This window comes from Pyrgilauda ruficollis, unplaced genomic scaffold (genome assembly GCF_017590135.1).
Source record: "Pyrgilauda ruficollis isolate IOZ18807 unplaced genomic scaffold, ASM1759013v1 scaffold74, whole genome shotgun sequence".
NCBI lineage: Eukaryota > Metazoa > Chordata > Aves > Passeriformes > Passeridae > Pyrgilauda > Pyrgilauda ruficollis.
The window spans coordinates 4,802,006-4,825,399 of NW_024529266.1; the positions used below are offsets into that span (position 1 = coordinate 4,802,006).

Sequence of the window (23,394 nt, forward strand, 5' to 3'; positions counted from 1 at the left end):
ACGGCCGCGGCCGGGCGCTCTCGCGAGATCGGCGTTGGCGCCGTGACCTCCATGTGAGCGCGGCGGCGCTCCCCGGTAAACAGTGCCCGGGCCGGGCGATGGCTTCCGGCGCATCCCCGTAGCCCTGCCCGCCGCCGGCCCGCCGAGACCCGCCGCGATCTGCGCTGCCTCGGCGGGATCGGGGAGCGCCGTGGGATCTGCTCCGCTCCCCTTCCTTCTCCCGTACCCCGCCGAGCGGGACGGGCGGCCCGGTTTGCGGGCGGGAGGGTCGCGCCCGCTCCGCGGGGTTTGAAATTCCTGCCCCGTCGGGCCAGACAAAGAGCGGGGTAGCGTCCGGACTCCTCCCCGGCACCTCCCACGCCGTGGGCGCTCACCCGCGGAGCGGACCCCGTTCCCACCCGCTGCCTGTGTCTCCCATCCTTTGCCCGCGGCCGGTCCAGCGGGCGGGAGGGCGCGCACCATGTGGATCCAGGTCCGCACCATCGACGGCACGGAGACCCAGACCATCGACGACCTGAGCCGCCTCACCAAGATCGAGTGCCTGCGGGAGAAGATCGAGGAGACCTTCCGCGTGAGCCCCGACCGCCAGCGGCTCTTCTACCGCGGCAAGCAGGTGAGGCGGGATCTCCGCTACGCAGGCGGGCCCTCGGGGGTCTCCCCTAATCCCGAGCCCGGCTCTTTGTGCGGCCCAGGGGTCCCCGTCTCCACCCATGTGCTGTTCTGTGAGCTGCCGCTTTTGTTTACTCCCGGGTCTGGGAGGAAGGGAGGGCAGCGGGGAGCCCACCCTGACAGAATGCTCTGGCTCCCCCGTTTTCCTCGATGAAGTAAAAACCCCAGTAAAACCCCTCACCGGGTCCTGGTGAAACCCCTTTGTGTGTTTGTTTTCCCACCTGAGCGGCGAGAGGCTCCTCCCTCGGCTCCCGCCTTCATCCTGCCCAAGTGACAGTAGCCGGAGGGTTGCGGGGGGAAGGAGGGAGCTACCCCGCTCTCCTCCGCCCCGCCGCATCCAGGCCGGGCAGGGCGGGAAGCGGGCCGACCGCGAGCGGTTTCCAGGGAAAAGGGCGCCCCAGGTCCGCACGTGGCGGGGCCGGGAGAGGCGGCGGCGCGGGGTTAATTGGCGCGGGCAGGAGTTGGGATGCCACGGTGTCCTCGACTTGTGAGTCCCGGAGTGTCCCGGGCGGGATAAGGGCGACTGCTCGTAGTCCAGCGAGGCGCTTCATCCCCACCACGGGAAGCCGCTATGGCAGGGGTGACTGGCAGGAAGTGTTCCGTGAGGTGGAACCTCCCCTCGGGCGATGGTAAGGTTTTGTTCCGAATAGGTCGCCTCAGGCTGTAACTTCGCTGATGGGTGTAACCTTTGAAGCTGCGTTTCGTAAACTGCGCAGTGCTCGAGTAGTGAAAGTGAAGCATAGCTATTACCTGACGCGGAAGGCACCGAATGTGTGGTGCATTTCAGGGAAAGTGACTCCGAAGATGCATCTTCTTGCAGCAGATGAGTGTTGAAGCGTTCACCTAAGTGGAGTAATGCACAGCAGTGAGATTTCTGCCTCAAAAGAGACAAAGTGTGTATCTTTACAAACAGGTAGAGAAATCTTGAAAAATAGAAATTTAACTGTTAACCAGGGGGTCAGCATTAGTGGCTAGATGCTAAGCCTAGATTTTGAACCAATAGCAAATGACTAGATTTTTGTGTTCTACAGGTTAGTGACAGTGAGCACTTCTGAAGACTGGTCTCTAAGGAACATTATGTACAAATATGTGTTTTTCTGAAGGGGCCAAATCAAGGAACATGAGTCTTGGAGTTGTGTAACCTGCTTGGCTTTGTTCTGTGCTAGCACTCTTCTTTGGGTATAGATGTTTATGTGGGGCAAACCCGAGGTTTTTACCCCAAATTCTCTATCTGAGGAGCAGGGAAGATGAGTCTGTAATGAGCTGTGCTTTCCAGTGTAATCTGAAAGTGGCCAGACCAATTAGTGTGAACATTTTAGTTAACAGATGACTTGCTTGAGAAAATGGGATAGTGAAATATTATAGCTGAAGTTGCCTACAGGAGCAGCATGTGAGAGTTTGTTACTTAGTATATGCAGTTTAGGACACAGCTGGGATCATGTTAGTGAAGAGTTAGGGAATTGGGTTTTTATAGTTTCACTCCCCATAAATGTTAATTTTCTTGTAATTACCATGATTAATTCTTAAGTTTCCTTTTTGATTATGGGTTGCTTTTCTGTTTCCATGGTGCTCATAAGTAAAAAGATCAGAAGGGTTGCTTTTGCACAAGTAAAACTGGATGTTGAGAACATGAAGCTAAGTAACTTAATTCTCTTAGGGCGGTGATAAAATAAAATAATATTTATTTTAATATTAGGAATAAAAAAAGGTCGCTTTAGTTAAATTTGAGATGAACAGAAAGGAGTATCCTGATGTGAAAACTTAAACACCCCCTGAAGATTGCTGTATGTGTTGTAAAAAATATTATCTAGGTGTAATGCTTTTCTTATTTTATGTGGTTAGCGCTCAGTATGGTTAAATCTGTACAGTCTGCTAGTAGAACCATGATCCTTCTACTGAATGCTGTTTACTGTAGTGGTTGGGAACTTCCAGAAATGCTTGGATTTTGCAAATGGTGGGAACCCTGGCTAAGTAATGTCCTCCTAAAAATGAGAGGTATATGAGGTTATAAGGATGTAGAAACCTAAGTGAGTCATTGTTTATGGGCTGAATTTCAACAGCATCATGTTCCTAGCTTGCAGTAGAGAACAATTTCAACTAAGATTTTGAGCTGGAGCTATAATTTTGCGGTTTTTTAGGAGTCTCTGTGTACAGTTAATGTAGTTAATGTGCTATATTGTAATTTGATGTTGTCTGATCCTCAAAGACAAATACAAGAACTTAAGTGGTCAGTACTTCCCATGTCTTTTAAGGGTTAAAATACCCTAGAACTACTGGAAGAAACCTAGTGTTATCATTAATGTAGTACTTTGCATGACTGTTGAGTTGGGGGTTTTTTTTCTTGTAAATGCCAGGAATAGCACTACTTTGTTGAATAGGTTGGCATCTTTTACTGCCAGAAGGACCTGCCATTCACATGAGACGCTGAAGACTCACCAATATAGTATTACTCTGTAACCTGTACAGGACATCCTGTGCTCTCTGGGGCTCCACATTTCTGCCAAGCTGACTGGCTCTTCTAGCCACACAAGTCAAGGCATATTCTAGATTGAGGTGGAACTTTCAGACAAAGTTTTTTTTATTCTTAACTCTGCAGTTAGCCAGAGAAGTCTACTGAACGTAGAAACCTGCAGAGATGTCTCTTGCTTTCCCTCTTGAAGATGGCGGATCATTATCTGGAAGGATTTTCCTATAGGGCCACAAATATTTCCTTATGCTGGAATAAAACATATTTTAACCTTACCCCACTACAGACTATTAATAGCTAATATTTTTCTGTGTAATGTGCTAACTTTCGTTCAACTTGTTCTTAGAGAAATTCAGAAAAGCAAGATGACAGTCTGATTTCCGGCAGCATATTCTTTCTCCTAATTGGAAAGCATGTGAAACTGTTCTTGAGAATAGAAGTTCTCAGTTTATTCATGAAAGTGAAGGAGATATCTTTGCATTTTGAGCTACCAGAGCAGATTTTCTGTAGAGCCAAGTTACCGTCATTATGGGATTTCTAGTTTCTTTCAGTTACAATACTGGAAAATAGAGCTGTAAAAGTACATGGAAGTTGAATTTGAAAACGCATCAGAGAGCTTGAGGTTTTCTGTAAAACTGTAACAGTACTAATACCTGCTTATGTTTTGCATATAACTAAACATGCGCACTCTTGTATTTCAGCAATAACTACTATTTGTGGAAGACAAGAACTAATGTTTGTTGTTGGCTTCTGTCATCATCCCATCCCACCCTGTTGGAATTTGAACTTGGTGAACATTTGTAAATGACCATTGTTAAAAAACCCCATTATCTCAGTATATTTTCCATAGTGCTTACCAAAGTAGGGGAGAAAAGACATTGGAGCCCAAAGGCTTCTTTGCCGATATATGTAGGAGTCAGTGACTGAAATGACTTTTGAAGTCATTAATCTTGTTGGTGAGGAAACCACTCCTAAATTGTGTCGTGGGAGACTGAAGTCAGCAGGAGGAGGTGAGAATATTGAAGCTGTTTATTTACTTGAGGTCAAAATTGCTGCAAATCAGGCCTACTTCACTAAAAGAAATTCAGCTCTGCTTTTGTGCACAAAGAAGTATGGTAGTATGCATTGTGTTACTTAGCTGTGCAAGTTGAATATTTAAAGTCTAGTTTGTCAGACCCACACTGTAAGGACCAAGTATTTGGGTTTTGTTTCTATAAAACTTAACTGAAACAATAGAGGGGTAAGTGGAGTGGAGGAACTTCAGCTTTGCATGAGAACATGCTTGTGGTAAAGTATCTTCAGTAAAACACACAGTTAAAAATCTGTCAATAGGACATGCCTTCATTATACCAGACCTCTAGCTTCTGGGTAACCTGGGTGGCACATGAATAGTGGGTGAAATCTCATGTGAGTTGAAGCTTCCAAACTTCAGGTTTGTTTACCGTATGTTTGAGTCCTTCTTAATACTTACAACTTGGGTGAATTTCCCGAAAGCTAGAAAAGCAATACTTGTGAAGTCTTTCCCTCAGGAATGGGAGTGCTAAGCCTATTCATAGAACAATTGAGTTTCTTAGCACAGACTCTTCCCAGCTTTATTTTGCTTGGAAAATTGTAAATATTTTCAGCTGAAGCTGTCCAAACCCCATCTGCTTCAGGCAGAAATCTGGGGTGAGAAATCTTCAGCTGGAGCAGTTAAGTTTTTTGTTTTAGAGAAACAGTTTGAAGAAACCTTAGAAGGGAAGTAATTGCCATTCTTTGAGGAAGCTGATAACAAGTAGCTCTGTAGTGTGAGGAGAGTCACCTGGAGTCTTCAGGTCAGATATTATCAAACTGCATTCCAAAATTCCCAACATAGTGAATTCATGGTGTATACTCAAAACTTACCTTGATAGTAGGTTTGGTAGGCCTGTGAGTAAGTTTTTATTCTACAATTGCAGAAGTTTACTGAAACAATATTTTTGTTAAATTGTTATTGTAAAGCTGCTAATGCAATTTACCATTCTTGGATCTGATTGTCTTTATTATTTAAAGCACCTAAACAAACTGAAGGCAAAGCAAAGAAACATAGGTTAAAATGCAATACGTTATACTGTTTTGTATGTATTATTTAAGTATTAGGAACCTGAAAGAGAATTATGTAGCCTGTAAGAAATTGCAGCCAACTTTAGGATTGTATTTTATGGGATGTATATTTACTCCCAGAATCACAGAATACACTGAATTGGAAGGGACCCACAGGTATCATCAAATCCAACTCTTCATCCTACACAGGACATCCCCAAGAGTCATACTGCACATTTGAGTCACGCATTCATGTAATTTAGTTAGGATAGTTTTGTACATGTACTTTTTTAAATTAGCCTGGAAGCTCTTAGAAAAGGAATATTTTTTTATATTATAAAGAACTCCACAAACCCTTAGATACAGAGTGCAAGGCCTACACTGACACTAGATTATGACAATTTTCCATGGTAATATGTAATCAAATGTTGATATCAATAATACAGATAGTTATGAGAGGATTCTATTCTTTAAAAGCTATTAATTAAATCTCTGTTCTTAATGATTTAACTGTAAAATTATGTAAAAATGTACTTGGTTATTGGGGATTTTTTGGTGTGGTTTTTAGATTTTTGTTGATTATGGAAGCTTGAGATAATAACCAGTTCTTCATTACAGGTGTCCTCACAAGCTGCAGATAGCCATTTGCTCTCGCTGGCACCACTGTTGCTGAACTTCAGTTGCCTTTGCTATAGAAGCCCATACCATCATACAGGAGGTACTTGACCCTTCTCATCTAATCAGCACAGGGATGGATGATTCTTTCCATGCTGCTGAGGATCTCTGTGCAGCTATATATTTTGACATGCTTGCTTTTTTATTTTTTAATGACAGTATCAAATAACATCAAAGAGCATCCAGAAGACACCATGAACTTCTCTTTACATAATTAGAAGACTCCTTAGAATGACAAAAGAAGAGAAACCTTGCTGCTCTAACTTCAGCTAGAAGTTAATGAGCAACTGTTGCTTTAGTGGGACTTAGAGTTTCATCCAAGAAGAAACTACCATATCTAAATTAACATTTTTTTTTCTGTATCTCAGTAACAAAGGAATAAATAATCTTCAAAACATAAACTGCTTTATAAAAAAGTGTAACTTGGAAGAGGTGCAGACTTGAACCTTCTGAAATCATTAGTTGAGACTGAACATAGCTACCTTTACCGTGATTTTCTGATAAAGTCAAGAAGTCTTGCAGTTCTTGACTTTCAGCTGTTTTTGTGTTGGTACTCATCTTGTACACTGGAATCTATTTTGGATTGTATTTATTTCAGACCAAAAGTATACACTCTGCAAATAGTTTTGTAGAAAAGGTGTAAAACCCTCTTGTTTATTGGCTTTTTTTGAATGTAGGCTTTTGTTCTTAATTTTAGGTACAGAGCTTCAGGAAAATTGTCAATGCCTTCTCAGAGAAAGTTAGTCTTGTTGACTGAGTATGAAGATGACTAATGTACATTTATCATTATGTTTATACCAAGATTGATGTGTAATTGCAGACTGTATCAGCAACAAGATTCTGTAATTTGTTTCTATGTTATGTGGCTTTTTATAGCATGCCAGACTTCCTCTTTGTGGGGAGAGTTGAACAAACAGCATATTTGTACTGTGGTACGATCAAACTTTGGTTGTAACTGTAGTTGTAGAAAAGCCCTTTTTAGATTATGAAAGCTTCCATATTCTTCTTACCTAGGAATTATTTTCGCTGTATGCTTTCTTTTGAGTCTGTTGGAATCTGAGACTATGATACTTACTTCAGATATGGTTAATTGATAGAAATTTTATACTACCCAGTGTTATGACTGTCTTTTTCCTTATGTCCAGGGCAGGTCCTTAGCTGTTGTATAACATACACAAGCAGTCAAAAAGGAGCATATTCCCTGGTATAAAGGCTAGTTTGTGTGACCTTATTGGGGTTTTTGGTGGCATCACATATTCAAATGTTCTTGTAGGCTGCTTTGAAACGTGAGTCTTGTGGCAAAAATTGACAGAACTGAGTCTAATTTGGACCATATTCTCCAGACACTACTAACTTCTTTGGTTACTGTGTTATGAAATGTTGTCGTCTGTCTGCATTCTGTTTTGGAGGAATATGGATCTAGAGTCTGTTAGAGAACTTGGTTGTCCAGATAATTCACCTACTCATATGTTTCTCTAAAAGAGAGAGCAAAGGCACAGCAATGATTTTATTTTATTTTATTTTATTTTATTTTATTTTATTTTATTTTATTTTATTTTATTTTATTTTATTTTATTTTATTTTTTAACTGATGAGTAAATTCTCCTCCTTGAAATTAAGGAATGATCTGTCATTTGAATTTAATGCAATTTTTTAACAGCCAGCCATGAAAGCCAAATCAGGACAAAAAGCACTAGTGAGTCTAAACTGGAATTTCTTTTTTTATTTCTGAGAGTGACTCATGGTTTCTTTGATATATCTTTTCAAGCATGATAGAAGTTATTTCCTGTTTAGAAAAGTAAATCTGTATTGAAGTTAGATTTTGTCTAAGATTAGTATTTGTAGCTATTTGGTTTGTATTAGGATCTCTGCTAAAAATAAGGAGAGGAGAGTTAGGAGAAAACTTGCAGGAGTACCAGAGTAAAACCAGCATGAACAGAGTGTTTTTATGTCTTGCAGAGTATATATGTAAAAACCTCAGTTAAATGTGGAGAAAGTATAGTGAAGCTCGAGCCCACACTTCAGAACTGGTCTGCTGTAGACATGAGAGAAGGAGCCTGTAAACCTAGTAGATGTGCAGTCTCTGCTTAAAGATGTTTGCCTTCTTATCTTCTTGATATAATGGATTGTTTGAGGAGTTGCATTGTTCAGGGCTGGAAATACCTTGGGCATTCAACAGTTACTGATACATGTCTAAAACACTTCACTGATGGCATCAAAACTGCCCCATGTGACAGAAGAATGTGGGATGTTTTAGTAGAATGATCACAAGACAAAATATTTTTTGGCAGAGATACTATATGAAACTTGTAAGAAATATTGTTGAAACTACAGTTGGTTGAGGAGGAACTGGATTTCTTGGAGTTTTGTATGCTTGAAGTCAGCCTACATTGAATCTGTAAAGACATTAACTTTCTTAGATGGTTGGCTACTAGATTCCCCCTTTATTTTGCTTTTGTCTCTGTTTTAGCTGTGTCAGCTATACTTCCATGTGAAAGTGTCACTACACAGTTACTGTAAAAGCCTGACCGTATGCCTACTGCTCTGAATGTGGTTCATACATGTATTTAAAGATATCAGAGTCCTTAAGCATTCTTTTGAATAGAATCCAGGTGGAGGTACAGTTTTTTCATGTGAAATTAAAAATACTGGTTAGGTTCTCTTTCAGCTTTGAAAATGTAAGCAAACTGAGCACACCCTGAGAATGGCTGAAGTCCATAAACTTAGGGTCCACTATTGAGTAGTAAAGGTTATTGTATTGTTTTTGTCCTGTGCTGATCCCATTGCCCAAAATTCACTGTTACGTGCTGAAAAGCTGGTTTTGAGTTTTCTGTTACTAGGTGCTGGTTAGAGGTATGTTTGAATGTTTCTGTGGAATTTAATTCCAATGGCCTACTTCAGGCAGGAAAAGTTAGGTTTGTACATAAGTCTTAATGTGGAAAATACATGAAGTTCTGGAAGTCCACTTTGCTTGCTTCGAGTAAGTACCCAGCTCAGCTGGAAGTTACAGATTCTTATTTCTTCAGGCTAACACCCTCTGCGTAACTTCTAACAAATTCCTAACCGAGTTTTTTACTGAACTTGAGCTTGAAGATCTTTACTCTTACACATTTCCTGTTAAATTTGCCAGGTGCATATAATGCCTGTGCAGAATAAGGTTGTCACTTAATTTTTCATTCTACTTTGTTAATTAAAGAGATCACCTGCATTCATTATAGTTTATTTCATCTGTATTGCTAGATACAGACACATTTCTTGGAAAAGAAAACCTCAGAAGATGCTTAAAAGCACACTTTCATAGGTATTTAAAGATCTTCATTGTCAAGTGCAATGGCTGGATTAAAGTCACCCCACTCCTGGATTGCACATTAAGATATAAGAAATACTGTGTGCTTCCTTGGGACGTCTCTGTACCTGCTGTAGGAGACATAATGAGCTGTCCTTCTGCTGGGTCTTGTAGTTAGTGTGATAGTAATTGGTAAATTACTTGTCAGGCAATTTTTTTACCCAAGTAATGCAGTATCATATACCATATTCTGCATGATTATTCATGTTCATGTAAGTGCAGCTTCTACATGCTTTTAAAGTAATTTGTGGCTTGATGTTTCAGGACAGCTCTTCTAACAGTGATAGTATGTAGATATCAATTCCAGTATTGCATTTCTGTGGCTGCTCTTGTGTAGTAGTGTAAGCACAGTGCTGTGTTACCTTTAAGTATTTATAAAAACCTTCTCTAGGGCTGTTTTGAAATTGATAGTGTCTGTAACACATGATGATGAAAATACATTTGGAAGATGTAGTCTGTTTATCAACTTACATGTATTTACAATAGTGATAGAGTGTTAGATACAGTAAAGCTAGTTGTTCTTTAGTGTCGTTTTATTCAGAATATGTTAATGAAACTTTAAAGACTTCTGAAGCATTCCAGTCTTTAAGAGGAATTGAAACTGAAAGTGAAATCTCCTGCTAAGGAAAAAAAAAATCCATCTTTTTCTTACAGCAGTAGGATCAGAAGAGCTAGTAAAATTTCATAGATGAAATTGCCTGTTTAGTTATTTTTGCTCCAGGACATGTTCTAATCACCCGTTAAGAAATCATAGCTGAGTTAAAGGAGATTGATTATCTGATACTTGTGTGATTACTTTTGTTTCTCATTTGCATGTATAAGCTTGTGATTGACAAGTGACCTTAAATGCTTATTAAGCATGTAATGTTTGTTTCTTTTCTTTTAATGTGCTGTCCATACAAACATGTTTTTAGGGAATCTTTTCAGTGTCTTTATGCAGCAGAATGGGATAAAATTGTCTATTGTAATTCAAGAAAAACCATCATAAAACCATCAGAAAAACCATCTGCTCTCCTGTGTGAAATGGATTTCTTTAAACACTGTTTTCCAGCTTTGTTACTCCAAGGATTTCAGTTGTCAGTGAAGAAGTAATGGCTAGGCACAGGTATACTTGCAGATTCTCATATCAGTTCTTGCAAGTCAAAAAGCACGTGATCGATTCTGCTGGTTGAGTTTCTGTGGTACTCTGTTTTGTTTCTAGGAGCAGACACTGTTGCAGTGTATCTAGTTGGTCTAAATTTATACAGTTGCTCATACTTAGGAACATACATCTTGCTCATACAGGAGCCCTTTCCCTATCACGTTAGGAGACATTAGTAATCTTAAGTCTGTTACTGTGCTTTGAGACTTAAATGTGACCTCACTAATCATAGAATAATCTGGTGTCATGAAATATTCCTGCAGAGAGTATAAGTGGTAAAAACAGAGGGGAAAAAACAAGCCATAAACACTTTGGCAGATGACAGAATCATAGCATGGTTTGGATTCAAACGGGCTGTAAAGATCATCTTGTTCCAAATGCACTGCCGTGGGCAGGGACACCTTTCACAGACCAGATTGCTTAGGGTCCCATCTAATCTCTCCCTGAACACTTTGAGGAATGGGGCATTCACAGATTCTCTGGGCAGCCTGTTTCAGTGTCTCACCACCCTCTGTAAAGAATTTCTTAATATCTAATCTGAACCGGTTGTCTTTCAGGTTTGAAGCCATTGCCTCTTGCTCTCTTACTACATGCCCTTCCTAAAGATTCCTCTCCATCTTGTAGGCTCCCTTTGGGAAGTGGAAGTTTCCAATTAGATGACCCTTAAGCCAGGCTGAAAAATCTCAGTTTCCTTGTAGGAGAGATGCTCCATCTCCGTCCCTCCAATCATGCTTTTGTCCTCCCCTGGACTCACTCCAACAGTTCCATGTCCTTCCTGTGCTGGGGCCCCAGAGCTGATGCAGCCCTGCAGGTGGGGTCTCAGCAGAGCAGAGCAGAGGGGCAGAATCCCCTCCCTGGCCCTGCTGGCCACGCTGCTTTGGCTGCAGCCCAGGACACTTGTGGCTCTCTGGGCTGGGAGTGCCCATGGCTGGGTCAGCTCCAGCCTCTCGCCCAGCAGCACCCCGAGCCCTTCTCAGCAGGGCTGCTCTGGTCTATTCTTCCCCAGCCTCTGTTGGTATCAGGGGATTGCTCTGACCCAGATGTGGCACCTTACACTTGATGTTACTAAACCTCATGAGATTCCCATGGACACACTTCTCCAGCCTGCCCAGGTCCCTCTGGACATCCCATCCTTCAGGTGTGTTAAGAGCACTGTTCAGTCTGGTGTCATCTGCAAACTTGCTGAGAGTGCACTCAATTTCATTGTCTGTATCATTAATAAAGATTAATTAAATAAGATTTGGACTTTGAGCCATTGACCACTACCCTCTGGATATCACCATCCAACCACTTTCTCAACCATTTAATAGTCTAATTTTTTATTATTTATTCTGTAAATTAGACGACTTTGCAGTCATCTGTTTGGCTGTCTGTTTAGTTCATGTTCATCAAAGCTGACTAGACCAAATTCATGGACAGATCCCTTTTTTTTTTTAAAGTCGGGGGGCTAATAGGGAGGACTTATTTGTGGATTAATTATATAATTTAATTTGCAGAATAATAGATTGCGAAGACTAGACACAAGACATTTACCTAGCTATTGTAGATATTTCAGGGTTTTCAGATTTACATCTTTACTGAATTAACTTTAAGTTTTAAACTGCAGTACCTCAAAATATTTTTCTGTCAGCCTGCACAGGACCTGTCCTGAGAGAGCAGGAGCAAAGGCAGGAGAGCAAAGCTCTCATCTGCATGCTGTTTACATACTTTTGTTTAACAGGAGCAAAGTTATCATTTTTTCTCCAGTGCATTAGTTTTCAGAAGATTTCTTCATACCACAGGATTCTAGGAACTACACTGTAATCTTTGCCACAGCCTGTACAATCCAGTTGGAACAGAAAAATTGAGAAGCTGTGTCTCAAATAACATCCAATTTATTAATTATTTCAGAATTAGTCTCTTTTGCAGATGTACTGCTGAACTTTTTAACCATTTTGCAACCACTTGGGAGGGCCTTAATCTTAAATGTGGTCTGGAGTAGTGATCAGAAGCAATAGCAATGTGGATATCCCCTCCAGTGCATTTTTGCAGTGTCATTATTTGTTTTGGGTTTATTTGTACTTTGAATATAAGAATAATGCTTTAAACTTATTAACAGTGAAAATGCTTGTGGTGTGAAAACCCCACAAATCCTGGATTGTAGCAGGACTGCAAGAACACTTCTATGCCCTGTGTGAAAGAGTTGTCAAAAGTGTAGGAAGTTATGACAGGGGGGATGGAGAAGGTTGCTTAAGCACCTTACTCCTCAGTATGAAGAAGGTCCAGGAATATGAGGTGGTGTTGGTAGTCACCTGGACAATCACAGCTACTGGAGATTTCTGCTTTAAGACTTGCATTTCTTTAATAGTCACAGCATGAAAATCTTCAGTATGGTTTTGTGTGCTGTGTGTTGAACAGGTTTGAAAATGGGCAGCTGAGTAAGATTCTTTCCTGTACCTGTTGATCAGACAGCTGTGTCAGCTTCAACTCAAAATAAATACTCCTGTTTACAGGTCCTAACTGTGAGTGTAGTAGTTATCATCAGTAAGGAAAGTTAATTTTTTTTGCCAGATTTTAAGTTCATGGAAGAAGAACTGGTTCATTGATTGACTGTCAGCTTCTGTTCATAACAGTCCTCTGCCATTTAGAGTTGTTTTGAAAAAGCAGAGGGGATGGAGAAAGAAATATGGATTCCAGTTTTGTCTATCCTGAGATCGTTTGCACGTTAGAGAAACTATTAGTGAGAAACTGGAGAGGTGCTCCTTTTTTTTTCCTTTCTGTTCCTTCTTCCCCTTCTTTTTCTTGTTGTATGGATACTGCCCACAAGCTGATGAAAGCTGTTCTGTTTGAAACAACTTATGAAACACCAATTGGTGTTGAAAATAACACCAATTGTTCTTGAGAAAAGGGGTAGATAACTTTTTTTTTTTTGCTAGAATAGTTTGGAAAGGTATCAGTTTTTCAGTCATGCATGTTTTTTTCAGTCATGTATGTTTTTCTCCCACAGCAGTGTGAAGTGTAGCTAATACTAATTTTGCTATCTCAAAGCAATGCATTATACTTTCAGGTGAATCAAATCTCTGCTTCAAAGATGCTCTAGGTCATTAAGGGTATTTAACTGAACAAAGCAGCTGTACTGCTTCTTGTATTTCCTAGTGCACAACTTGTCATTTTTTAGTGTTTCTTACCTTAATTGTAGGTAGGTGACACTAGTCTGTAGAGATGTCTGTTCCAATTTTAAGCCTTCCAGTGATTTTTAATCAATGAAATTGTTTGCAGTTAGCTTGAGGAGTTTGTGTTTTCATATACTCAAGACATAGGTTTTTATTTATCAGTAAGCTATGCCTTCCCTCTTCTGGTCTGCACGATTATTGTCTGTAAAAAGAATATTTAAAAACTACTAAGGTAGAGTTTTACAAGTACACATTTCTTTTTACAGCTTGAAGATGGACACACTTTATTTGACTACAACGTTGGACTAAATGACATAGTTCAGCTTTTGATACGTTCTGATTCTGAAGCTCCTACCACTGCATCTGTGACAGATCAGGATGGAGAAGTCAATCCCTGTGCTGTTTCCAACTGCAAGAACAAGGTCAAAAAAACAAACAGTGGATCACCCAGTCAGCCATCTACATCATCTCGCTCGTTTCTCATTGATCCTGGCATTGGATTGTACAAGGTATGTACAAACTTCACTCCTGTGAATTTAATTTTATTTTTAGAAAAGTACTGTTTCATTGTTTCAAAGAGTGTATCCTCATTGCTTTCTTTTATGCTTTAGTTCCCCGATTTGGCTTAAATGGAATTCACATAATTTAAACTGACTCTTGGAGAGTCATGAGCATGTCCCTTGCACCAATCTCACTTTTCAGGAGAGTTCTTAAACTCTGACACACTGTGTTCTTCAAAATAGATTCTTGAAAAGCTTAAAGTAGCTGTGAAACAAGTACTTTCATGTGGACAAAAGAAGCTAATAAAGAAAATGTGTTAAAGTGTAGCTTTTACCCTTCTTTTTTCTTCAGGCTTTCCAAATAATTGTTTTAGTACTAATGTTTCGGTGCTGCGTTAGAACTAGACGAATTGTGGAAATACACAATTTCTTAAGCTATGTGTTATGTAATGATACCTTTTTTAATGTAGGTTTTTTAGGAATTGCATACCTAGTATTCATTTGGTTTTGTACCTTGTTAAATAATACTTTCAGTATTGTCATGAAGGGATTACATCAGAGTACGAAAAGTTTAATTTAAACAGAAAAGAGGAAGTTTCCAGATTGCTAGCTTATTGAATATTTAGTAGAATGTATCTATCTGTAGGGAATGATAGTATTTCACCTCCTTTTTGGGTGTTTCTCTTAGACATAGCCATAACAGTGATTATTTTGCAGGAAAATTACAATTACAGAGAAGGAAAAGGAGGTTGAGGTTGCCATAAATGCAACTTGCTAACTTAAATGCAACGTAAGTGTTGCCTTAAGTCTTTGAAGAATTAACAAATCTGGCTGAGATAACCACGTGCTGGGCCACTTTCTGGCTGATCTTGCACCTGGCTGAAGCAAGGTCTGAGGGTGGAGCAATGTCTGGAGTGAAGCAGATTGCTCGTGGCCCTGTGTTGTTTCAGTGAGGTACAAAGGAGCGCCTGCACCAGCCATTGGCCTCACTCCTCCTTCACCATGTATGACAAGCCTTTGCTAAAAGTCTGTTTTCTTTATGGAGATAAGGATGTGCACAAAGACTATCAGGCAGAGAGGTCAGAGAGCCTTTACTGCCACCTCAGCAGATGGACTAAAGTGTTTATTTTACCTTTTGTATCAACTCTAAATTCTGACCAAAAGTTATTAAGATCTTTATTAAGTCAAATTTACATAGTAATTTTCACACATTTAGGAATGCAGATGAAAAAAGAACATGCCTGTCTAAGACCACAGTCACCACAAACCCACCTGTAACATAAAATTGTTCCTTTTGGGTAGAACCAAAAATTATAATATAGAAGGGGTATTTTTGGGACAAAAGAGGGGGAAAACACTTCTGCTTGCTTCGTATGGGCTGACAGTGTCTCTCCTCCTTCCCTGAAGGGACAAATTTAGGTGGGCTTTGTACCTCCCAGTTGTATTGGAGCAGACCCAGGAATATTTATTCACACACATATGAATGTTTATTAGTATTTGGGAATATTTGTTATTATAGCTGAATATACATACATGTGTATATATATATAACATTTTTTAGTATATATGAGTATTAACATATATGAATATAGGTGTTTATACTGCTAACAGATCTCTGTTACTATTACCTACTCTCATGACACATAATAACACTCTGGTTAGTGCATTGCTCACTGTTCCTGAACCCGCCTCCTGTTGCTTCAATGAACTGCACTATTGGTGAATCTGGATTGTGGATGTTCCTGAACACAAGTAGACGTAGTGCAGAATTAACCAGACACCCAGCCCTCTGATCTCTGAAGTCCAGCTGGAACCCTGGGGGTTCATTCTCTGCCAAATTTCTGTAGCCTTAAGGCTGCCACATGTATACAAGGTAATTTCAGTTAGACTTCTGTTCATTCTCTGAGGAATCAGGGAGTCACAAAATCAGTAGCATAAATATGGAGACTCAAGCTTGTGTGCTTCCCTTTTCTTTTATATCCATTTATTACAATGGGAAGAGCTCCAGTTCTTCAGTTCTTAAGCTTTACAATTAGTGAAGGAGTGTAAAAGGTAATATAAGAAAGAATAAGGAGAATGATGGGGAGATGGGAGAACACAGCAGATAGACTGATCCGAGGAAAAGAGTACTAAAATGTTTATTTTTCAAGAATGTTACATTTCAAGGTGTTAAATATGAAGTAGTCTCTTAGTTGCTTTTTTCAGGATTAAATCAGAAAATACAACAGGTAATGGTGATATCAGCAAGCATACTCAAGGAAACCTATTTTGTCAAGTCAGCTGAAATTTTTGTGATGTCTCATTCCAGAGAGCTAACACTTTCTCCTTCATTACTTGTGGAGTAATTACTTTTTCAGTCAACAATGTGTTTTCAATGTATCTAGAGAAAATTAAGGATATAGTAATTTCACTTTGCTATTTATAGATAATGGTATGAATGGATACAAAGGATTTATAATTACAGTATTTGAAAACTTTGAAGAATGTGTTTTTACCCGGTATTGTAGTTCAAAGGTTGCAAACTTACTTAATACAAGACAGGAAAAAAGGCCTAGAGCCTAATGAACTAAGGTAGTCTGGGGACTAAATAGGTGGATATGTTTAGTGATTTTTTCATTTCATTGTCAAACAATAAAGAGTAGTCTACTTACTCGAATAAATGTTTTGTTATAACTTACTCTGTCTGAGCAAAGTCCTGTGTCTTGTTGGATCTTCAAGCAGATCTAAACTCAGCAAGATACCTGTTTACTTATTCCATGCTGTGGACAGTCCAAACCTCTGTGTCCTGCTCTCTCTTTCTGATTTCAGCTACCAGAAGGAAAGTTAGTTGGTATGAAACCTGCAATTCAAAAACGTATAAAAAATAATGGTAGAGTTGGTATTGGAAACAAAAGTTATAAATTATTGTTAGATGATTAAAATAGTGATTTAAACAGAGTTTCTCTGTGTGGTCATTGAATATTATATAAATCAGAATATTTCTTGTTTTATAGCCCAGTTGTACCTGACATCTGATACAGTTCTGTGGGCTCTGAAGGACTAGTAGTGGATGGGTTTATGTGCAACTCTTGTTCCTTGTTATTAAGAATTGTTAGTGGTATCTGGTCTAAGAACTGGGACACCATCCCAAGATGGATTTTGAACAACACTACCTTGGCTAAGCAATGGCCAAAAAGAGGAAGGATATAGCAGGATGAGTTGCAAGAGAACAGTTACAGTAACAGTGACTTGGGCATGCAGGAATGATGTTAGAAAAAACAAAGTTCTTTCAGAAGCATGTGATTCTGATTCTAATGTGGTCAGTTTTTCTTTCAAAAAAACACTGACTGCAGTAAAAACATTTTAGCCAAGAACATTAACTTGGAATAAAAACCACACAAGTGGAATCTGTAATTAAAATCAGTGTTTGTTTAATACTGTTCACAAATAGCTACTAATAAAACAGTTCTTAAACCAAACTCCACTCACACAAAATAATTGTGTTATGCTCCTCATGAGTCTGTGGTAATAATTATTTGCTCTTACTCTTTGCAAGCGTGGGAAGTATGTTGTGTAATTATTCCCATCCAATTACATATGCATGTATTATGAAGGAATGATTAAGGGACTTTGCATTGATGTATTGTTTTATTATTATTTTTCCTTTTTTTTTTTTTTGTTCTGGATCTGGATATGATGAATTTTAACTTGGCTAACATGGCTTCTTTGGCACTTGCATAACTGGTTGCATGAAGTAGCAGCAGATGGGGAATCCTTAATAGTGTGTATCTCATTCAGCTGTATTTTGGAGAAGAGGAAGTAGAGCACCACTGAGCTGCAGCTAGTTCAAACACGTAAGATTACATAGGGATGCCTTCATGAAGGTTCTTTTGAGAAATGTCAGAATTCACTGTTTATATTTAAAATAGATATAGACTTAAAATAAGGCTGTCCTTCTCTGATTTGTTTATCCTGTGGCTGAAATTGTCATCCTGGTAATAAGCTGTACTTTGAATACTGTAGGCATTGGTATTTTGCACATGCGGAATAACAAAACATTAGGTTTGGGAAGTTATCTGAAGAGAGGAATGGCAAAAGTAAACCAGGAATTCCTTTACTGGGATAAACTTGTTAGCTCAAACTGCTGTCAGTTGCTTTCAGATACCGAAGGATTGCTTCACTCTAAATACTAAAACTTTTTGAGTTTTGCTTCTATGGAAATACAATAAGATTATACATATCTTAGAAATTAGCCTTTGGGGTGTGTGAGAGTAAGTACCTGTCTGGCACAATGTTGACACCCGACAAAGACTGTAGCTTAAACCATATGTGTATTTATGTATACGCATATCTGCATGTGTGTCTCATATTGATAATTAAAGATTTTTAATCTGCAGTAATTCTGTTGTAATAATTTTTTTATAGTTGGTGTACTGTTGAAATGGTTTTTAAATATTTTCTTTCAGGATTCTCAGTATTATTAAAGGAACGTCTGTTTATTATCTGAAGATGAGAAAATACAACAAGATTTAGAATAGTAAAATAGTTTGGTTGCTTAATACCAGTAGTAATGCTCTGAGTACAGATGGGAGAAATTTTGGAGATGAGTTCCATTTCTTACAGTCATAACATTCTGCTGACTCTGGTGGCAACCTAGTTAGACTTTTTCCTATCTATCCTTGAGTCTTTAATGATTAAAAAAATCTTACAGGACAGAAAGGCAGAAAGTTAAATAGCAATTCCAGGTTGGAGGCTCAGGAAGGTCTGTAAACGTTTGGTTTTGAACTGGTATTTTAGTACTGTGTGTGCTTATCATAGCCATAAAGAACAGTGGGTGAAACAAGAGGAAAGGACAATGGAAGAGATCAAGCAAATTTTTGGATTTGAAAGGAAAAAAAAAATTAGCATTGATTTTTAAAATTTAAAATTTTTAAAATTTTAAAAATCATATAAATTATATTTATACTAGATTTTAATGAAGGAAGAATAATAAAATACTAGAAGTGCAAATAAAAGTATTTCTGACTGCACGTTACTTGAACTTGCAACTAGTTATTGTGGTTGATTGTTTTACTATTAACAAAGTTAAGCAGTAGCACAGTAAGTTGTCTGATTTATCTTTTTCTTAATTGGTATTTTATAATATAAGCATAAACTCATTATTGAATTTTCCTTTTAGATAAATGAATTGGTGGATGCCCGTGATATCAACATTGGAGCCTGGTTTGAAGCTCATATAGAAAATGTTACCCGAGCAGCAAAGGGACATAAGAATGGTAAAGCTCAAGGGAAGAGTGGTAGCACTTACAAAAGGACTAATGGAAACTTAAATCAAGATCATTCTAGAGAAAATGCAAATAGTTTGGACAGTACACCTTCCACATCTTATTCAGACTGTATGGACACTGATGAAGAAGCTATTTATCATATCAAGTACGATGAGTAAGTGCTCCTGATACTATTTTGAGGACATCACATATTGTTATTTGGTTTGTATAGACTGAGAATTTCTTGAAGAAGCTTGGAATCAAAGAAAGCAAGTTCAATATTGCGACCAAGAAAAAAAATACTAAAAAATTTATAACACTTTTTGGTTGGATATAGCAAATCCATTGGCTGCAATGATATCTTTCATGCCTAAATATTTGTGAAGTATTAATATCTTCTCTTTATAAGAGTATCCTTTCTATATAAGAGTATACATACTTTCTACATAAGAAAAAGAAACCATATAACCAAATTTTTACAGTTGTTTTTTTTGAAGTAAGGTTTTTTAAAATTTTTTAAAAATTATTTCCTGTGTATATGGAAGTCCTCTAAGTAGAGCTGAAGGAGAGCTCCACTGAAGCAAATTTTTGTTACTTAATTTGGATTTATTTTATTCCAAATAGAGTAATTGTGCACAAAATTTTGGATCTGCACTTACAGTAGAGATTTGTTATTGAGAACATTGTGACTGAGGGCTTGAAACTGATCCTGAACTGGAAAAGGGGGCATTAAGGGTAGAGTTTTTTCAAGTTAGTTTGGAGCTTTTTTATCACTTCTCTAGTCATAACAAATTCTAAAGCCTGCAATAGGTGAGTGGGAAACCTGGAATTTGAAAGGATTTTGTGTTTATGAGCATGCTTTGCACCACTTCATTTGCTTGGGAAATTGTTCTGAAGTTTTTTTGGTAATAATGTGTTAAAGCAGTAAGTTAAGCTTCGAAACAAATAAATTTTTTAATGAATTGAGTATTTTAAATTTTTGATACTGAGACTAGTATAAATACTGTAGTCTGTGAAATGTAAGATTGAGGTAGAACGATGCAAAGTATATTAAATATTAACTAAATGTAGATTTCCGCAACACTTTTTTACAGTAGCTATTTCTACTCTACATATTTTAGTACATAACTCTGCATCTGAGTTACAGAGAGCACTTTTTGTTCATTGTGCTAGTAATAGGTGCAACTTAATGCTCTTTTTTAATGCTATGCTAAGTTTGGATTCCATATCTGTGACTCTAAGCATTTTACTTAAGATGTTAGAGAACTAAAAATTTGAAAATGACCTAGTCAACTATTATGATCAAAACAAAAATATTTTTCATTGCAAGTAATGTCTGTGGTGAGATTTTAAAGACCTGTCTTTAATATTATCTGATTTTACATTACCGTGGATATATCTAAGTTAGCAATTGGCATAGATTTCTGAGAAAGTGTTTGTAACTGTTGCTGTGAAATTTTGCTGGTTTTTTTTTAGATGCTATTATTTTTTATGAGTTGGAAGTACAGAAGTGGAAAAAGTTTCACAACAGTTCTGATTTTTCTTTGGTATAGTCTTACTAAACTAAAAGATTGACATCTATGTGTACTTCCCTTTCAGCAAATGAAGACAGTCTTTTTACTCCTACAAGATGCTTATGTATAGCAGCTCTATACACTTAGCCAACAAAATTAAGTAAGGCGTAGAAGCATAATGTGGCAAGATGGTCACAATTAAGCTGATCAGTCTTAAGATATTGGAAGTTAGATCTTTTGGAAAGAAAAATTATTGGAAGGTGCAACTTGTACATTTATGAGTGAAAGTTCTTGATGGACGTTCCCCAACTCTTTTGGGGTCTCGCTTTTTTTCTTTTAGCGTTACCCAACATGCACATTCCTATTGTAACTACATTTGTGCTTCTACCACTTTGTTTTCATACATTAGTGTTTACCTCTGATGTCTGTAGACAGCACTTGTATTCTACCACTTCTTTGCATGATGTGGATAGGTAGGAAGATCATGGTGTGCTTTGACACACAGTTGTTCTCTGCTACAGAAATATATTAATTTATTTCTTCACTCCTGTTCATCAAGCTTCACATCTTACTGTAAGTACTATGCCCTGCACAGTTACTTGTGCGTGGGTGTTTTGTTTTTCAGGTTTGGATTAAGCGTTTTGCTGCCCGATGTACTTGGCAGTTTCTAGTCTTTCCTTGTGGTGTTGTTTTGGAGAAGCTTTTCTCCTTTTTATCTCTGATAGATGGTGGCTCTCATGGGTGACATAGTTTCAGGTCCATCTTTCCTACAACAGGTGTTCTTACATGACACAGAAACACTCGCCATTATCTGAAATAGAGTAAAAATTACTTGCAAATGAAAGATATAAGTCTGATGCCAGTAAAGACATGAAAATTACTTTAATACATTGGAAGAACTATATCTCAGAGGTGGGCACAAGTGCAAAACTTCTCAAATCTTAACTGATGCTTTTCTGTCTGTTGCGTCCTTCCAGTTTGAAAAAAAAAACACCACAAAGGTTACAATTGAGGGATGATTGTAATGCATTGAATTGGTCTATTCTACCCCCTAGATTAGTATATTCTCCTATAGCAGTTTTTCTTAAGAGGTGAAGCAGGACTTGTCCTTTAAGTGAGGAAAAGGCTTTAGCCTTTAAGTGAGAAAGCGGGCTTTAGCTGCAGTGCTGCTAGATTTACATATCACAAGTCCTGTACAAAACCTAAATGCTTTATTATGCAGTTTAGATTTCATAAAAGTGTTCCTCCTCAGAGGGGTTCAGTGTTCATTTGTTCCTCTTTCTGTTTCTTGTTTAAGTAGTGTAGTTACAGTGAATGTGAAAGGAAAAAATATGAGAGACCTCTTTTTGCAAGAGTATAGTTAAGGGAAATTACCCTTTCTGGGCAAGAATTAATTATAGTAATTTCAAAGGGGAAACCACCTTTCGACTAAACAGAGCTCTCCTATCAGCTGTGGCTGCTGCAGATAGGAGGTACTACCTCTGTGATTTTGTGGATAACAGCACTGGTGAGTTGTTTCTGTAGTGGTTTTCTCCCACCTTTTCCACCACCATGCCCCACCCCAGATATGTATCTAGTATTTAACTAAATTGCTGCAATAGTTATATGGCCCACATATTTCTGCAGAGAGAAAACCTAGGGCCATTGGGAGGAAAAGAACTCAGTTTCAGATTGCACTTAGCAAGACTTGTGACTCCAGTTCAAAGATTTATACTTGTTTGAGAGCCCTAATTTCACCAGAGAGCAAGAGACCAAAATTCCAGTTTTACCAATGCTAACCTTCAGGCAGTATCAAATTTCTTGGCATCCCTTTGTGGCTATGTAACTTCTGCATGACAGTCCATCTTCTGCTTTCAATTTCTGAATGCAAGTTTTTCCCTGATTCAGCAGTTTGAAGGTGTGTTCCTGTTTTTTCAGTGTATTTCCTCCCCTTCCATTTCACGTGTGCATTTGTGGGTATCACAAGGAGCCGTTAAGCACTTCGAAGTCAAGGATGTGCTATCAGGTTTCATACAAAACATACGTACATTTCTTTCTTCTGCTCCCAGCAACTGACTTTAAATACAGAAGAAATTAACCTGTGTTGAACATAAGAAAGCTGAATCCTGATTTAAAAGGACTTGTGAGGAAACCAGCACATGCTGGTCCTAAAATTAGCTGAGATAATTGTCGGTGATCTCCACCCCAGCTTGCTTAAGAGTCACTTCTAAATCAGAAACAGTTGTTTTAGTGGCAGAGTGGCGCTATAAGGACATGCCTACAATGCTCTGTTATATCGGCATTTGCCCTTTCCTCTTACCTTATTGTATTTCATATTTGTTACTGGTGTAGCACTGGTTATAGTGTACTTAGTTTCAGGGAGACAGTTCTCTTTCTGCAAGTATTGTTCTTCTTGATCATTAGCTCCCCAAAGCAGCAGGAAGACTTAGGATTTATCCTAAGTATTTGGATTACAATCAAGTAATGTCTTTTCCTTTCTTTCAGTCATTTGTAATAAAGTCTTTCCATTTAAGAAGGCCCTCAGCAGAAGCCACAGAGAGGCTGGATGTTTCTGCAGCATGAGAAATTTCAGTATGACAACTTATATGCAAGTACAGATTAAGTATGACTCAAGTCTAGGTAA

The 23,394-nt window shown here is 38.5% G+C and overlaps 1 protein-coding gene across 6 annotated transcripts in view; it reads left to right on the top strand.

Moving 5' to 3' along the window:
• The first annotated feature begins 311 nt into the window (after positions 1 to 311).
• Positions 312 to 23,394, top strand: part of UHRF2 (ubiquitin like with PHD and ring finger domains 2) — a 79,568-nt gene continuing 56,485 nt past the window's right edge. For 5 of the 6 annotated variants that reach the window (XR_005956764.1, XM_041486207.1, XM_041486208.1 and 2 more), the window contains exons 1-3: positions 312 to 613; positions 13,778 to 14,020; positions 19,170 to 19,432. Coding sequence is in view for 5 of the 6 variants with exons in the window: in XM_041486207.1 (XP_041342141.1) it covers positions 461 to 613; positions 13,778 to 14,020; positions 19,170 to 19,432 (659 nt within the window). In the remaining variant the exon portion in view is untranslated. Of the gene's footprint in view, positions 614 to 892; positions 1,299 to 13,777; positions 14,021 to 19,169; positions 19,433 to 23,394 lie in introns of those variants that run through there. The other variant, XM_041486211.1, reaches the window with a different exon arrangement.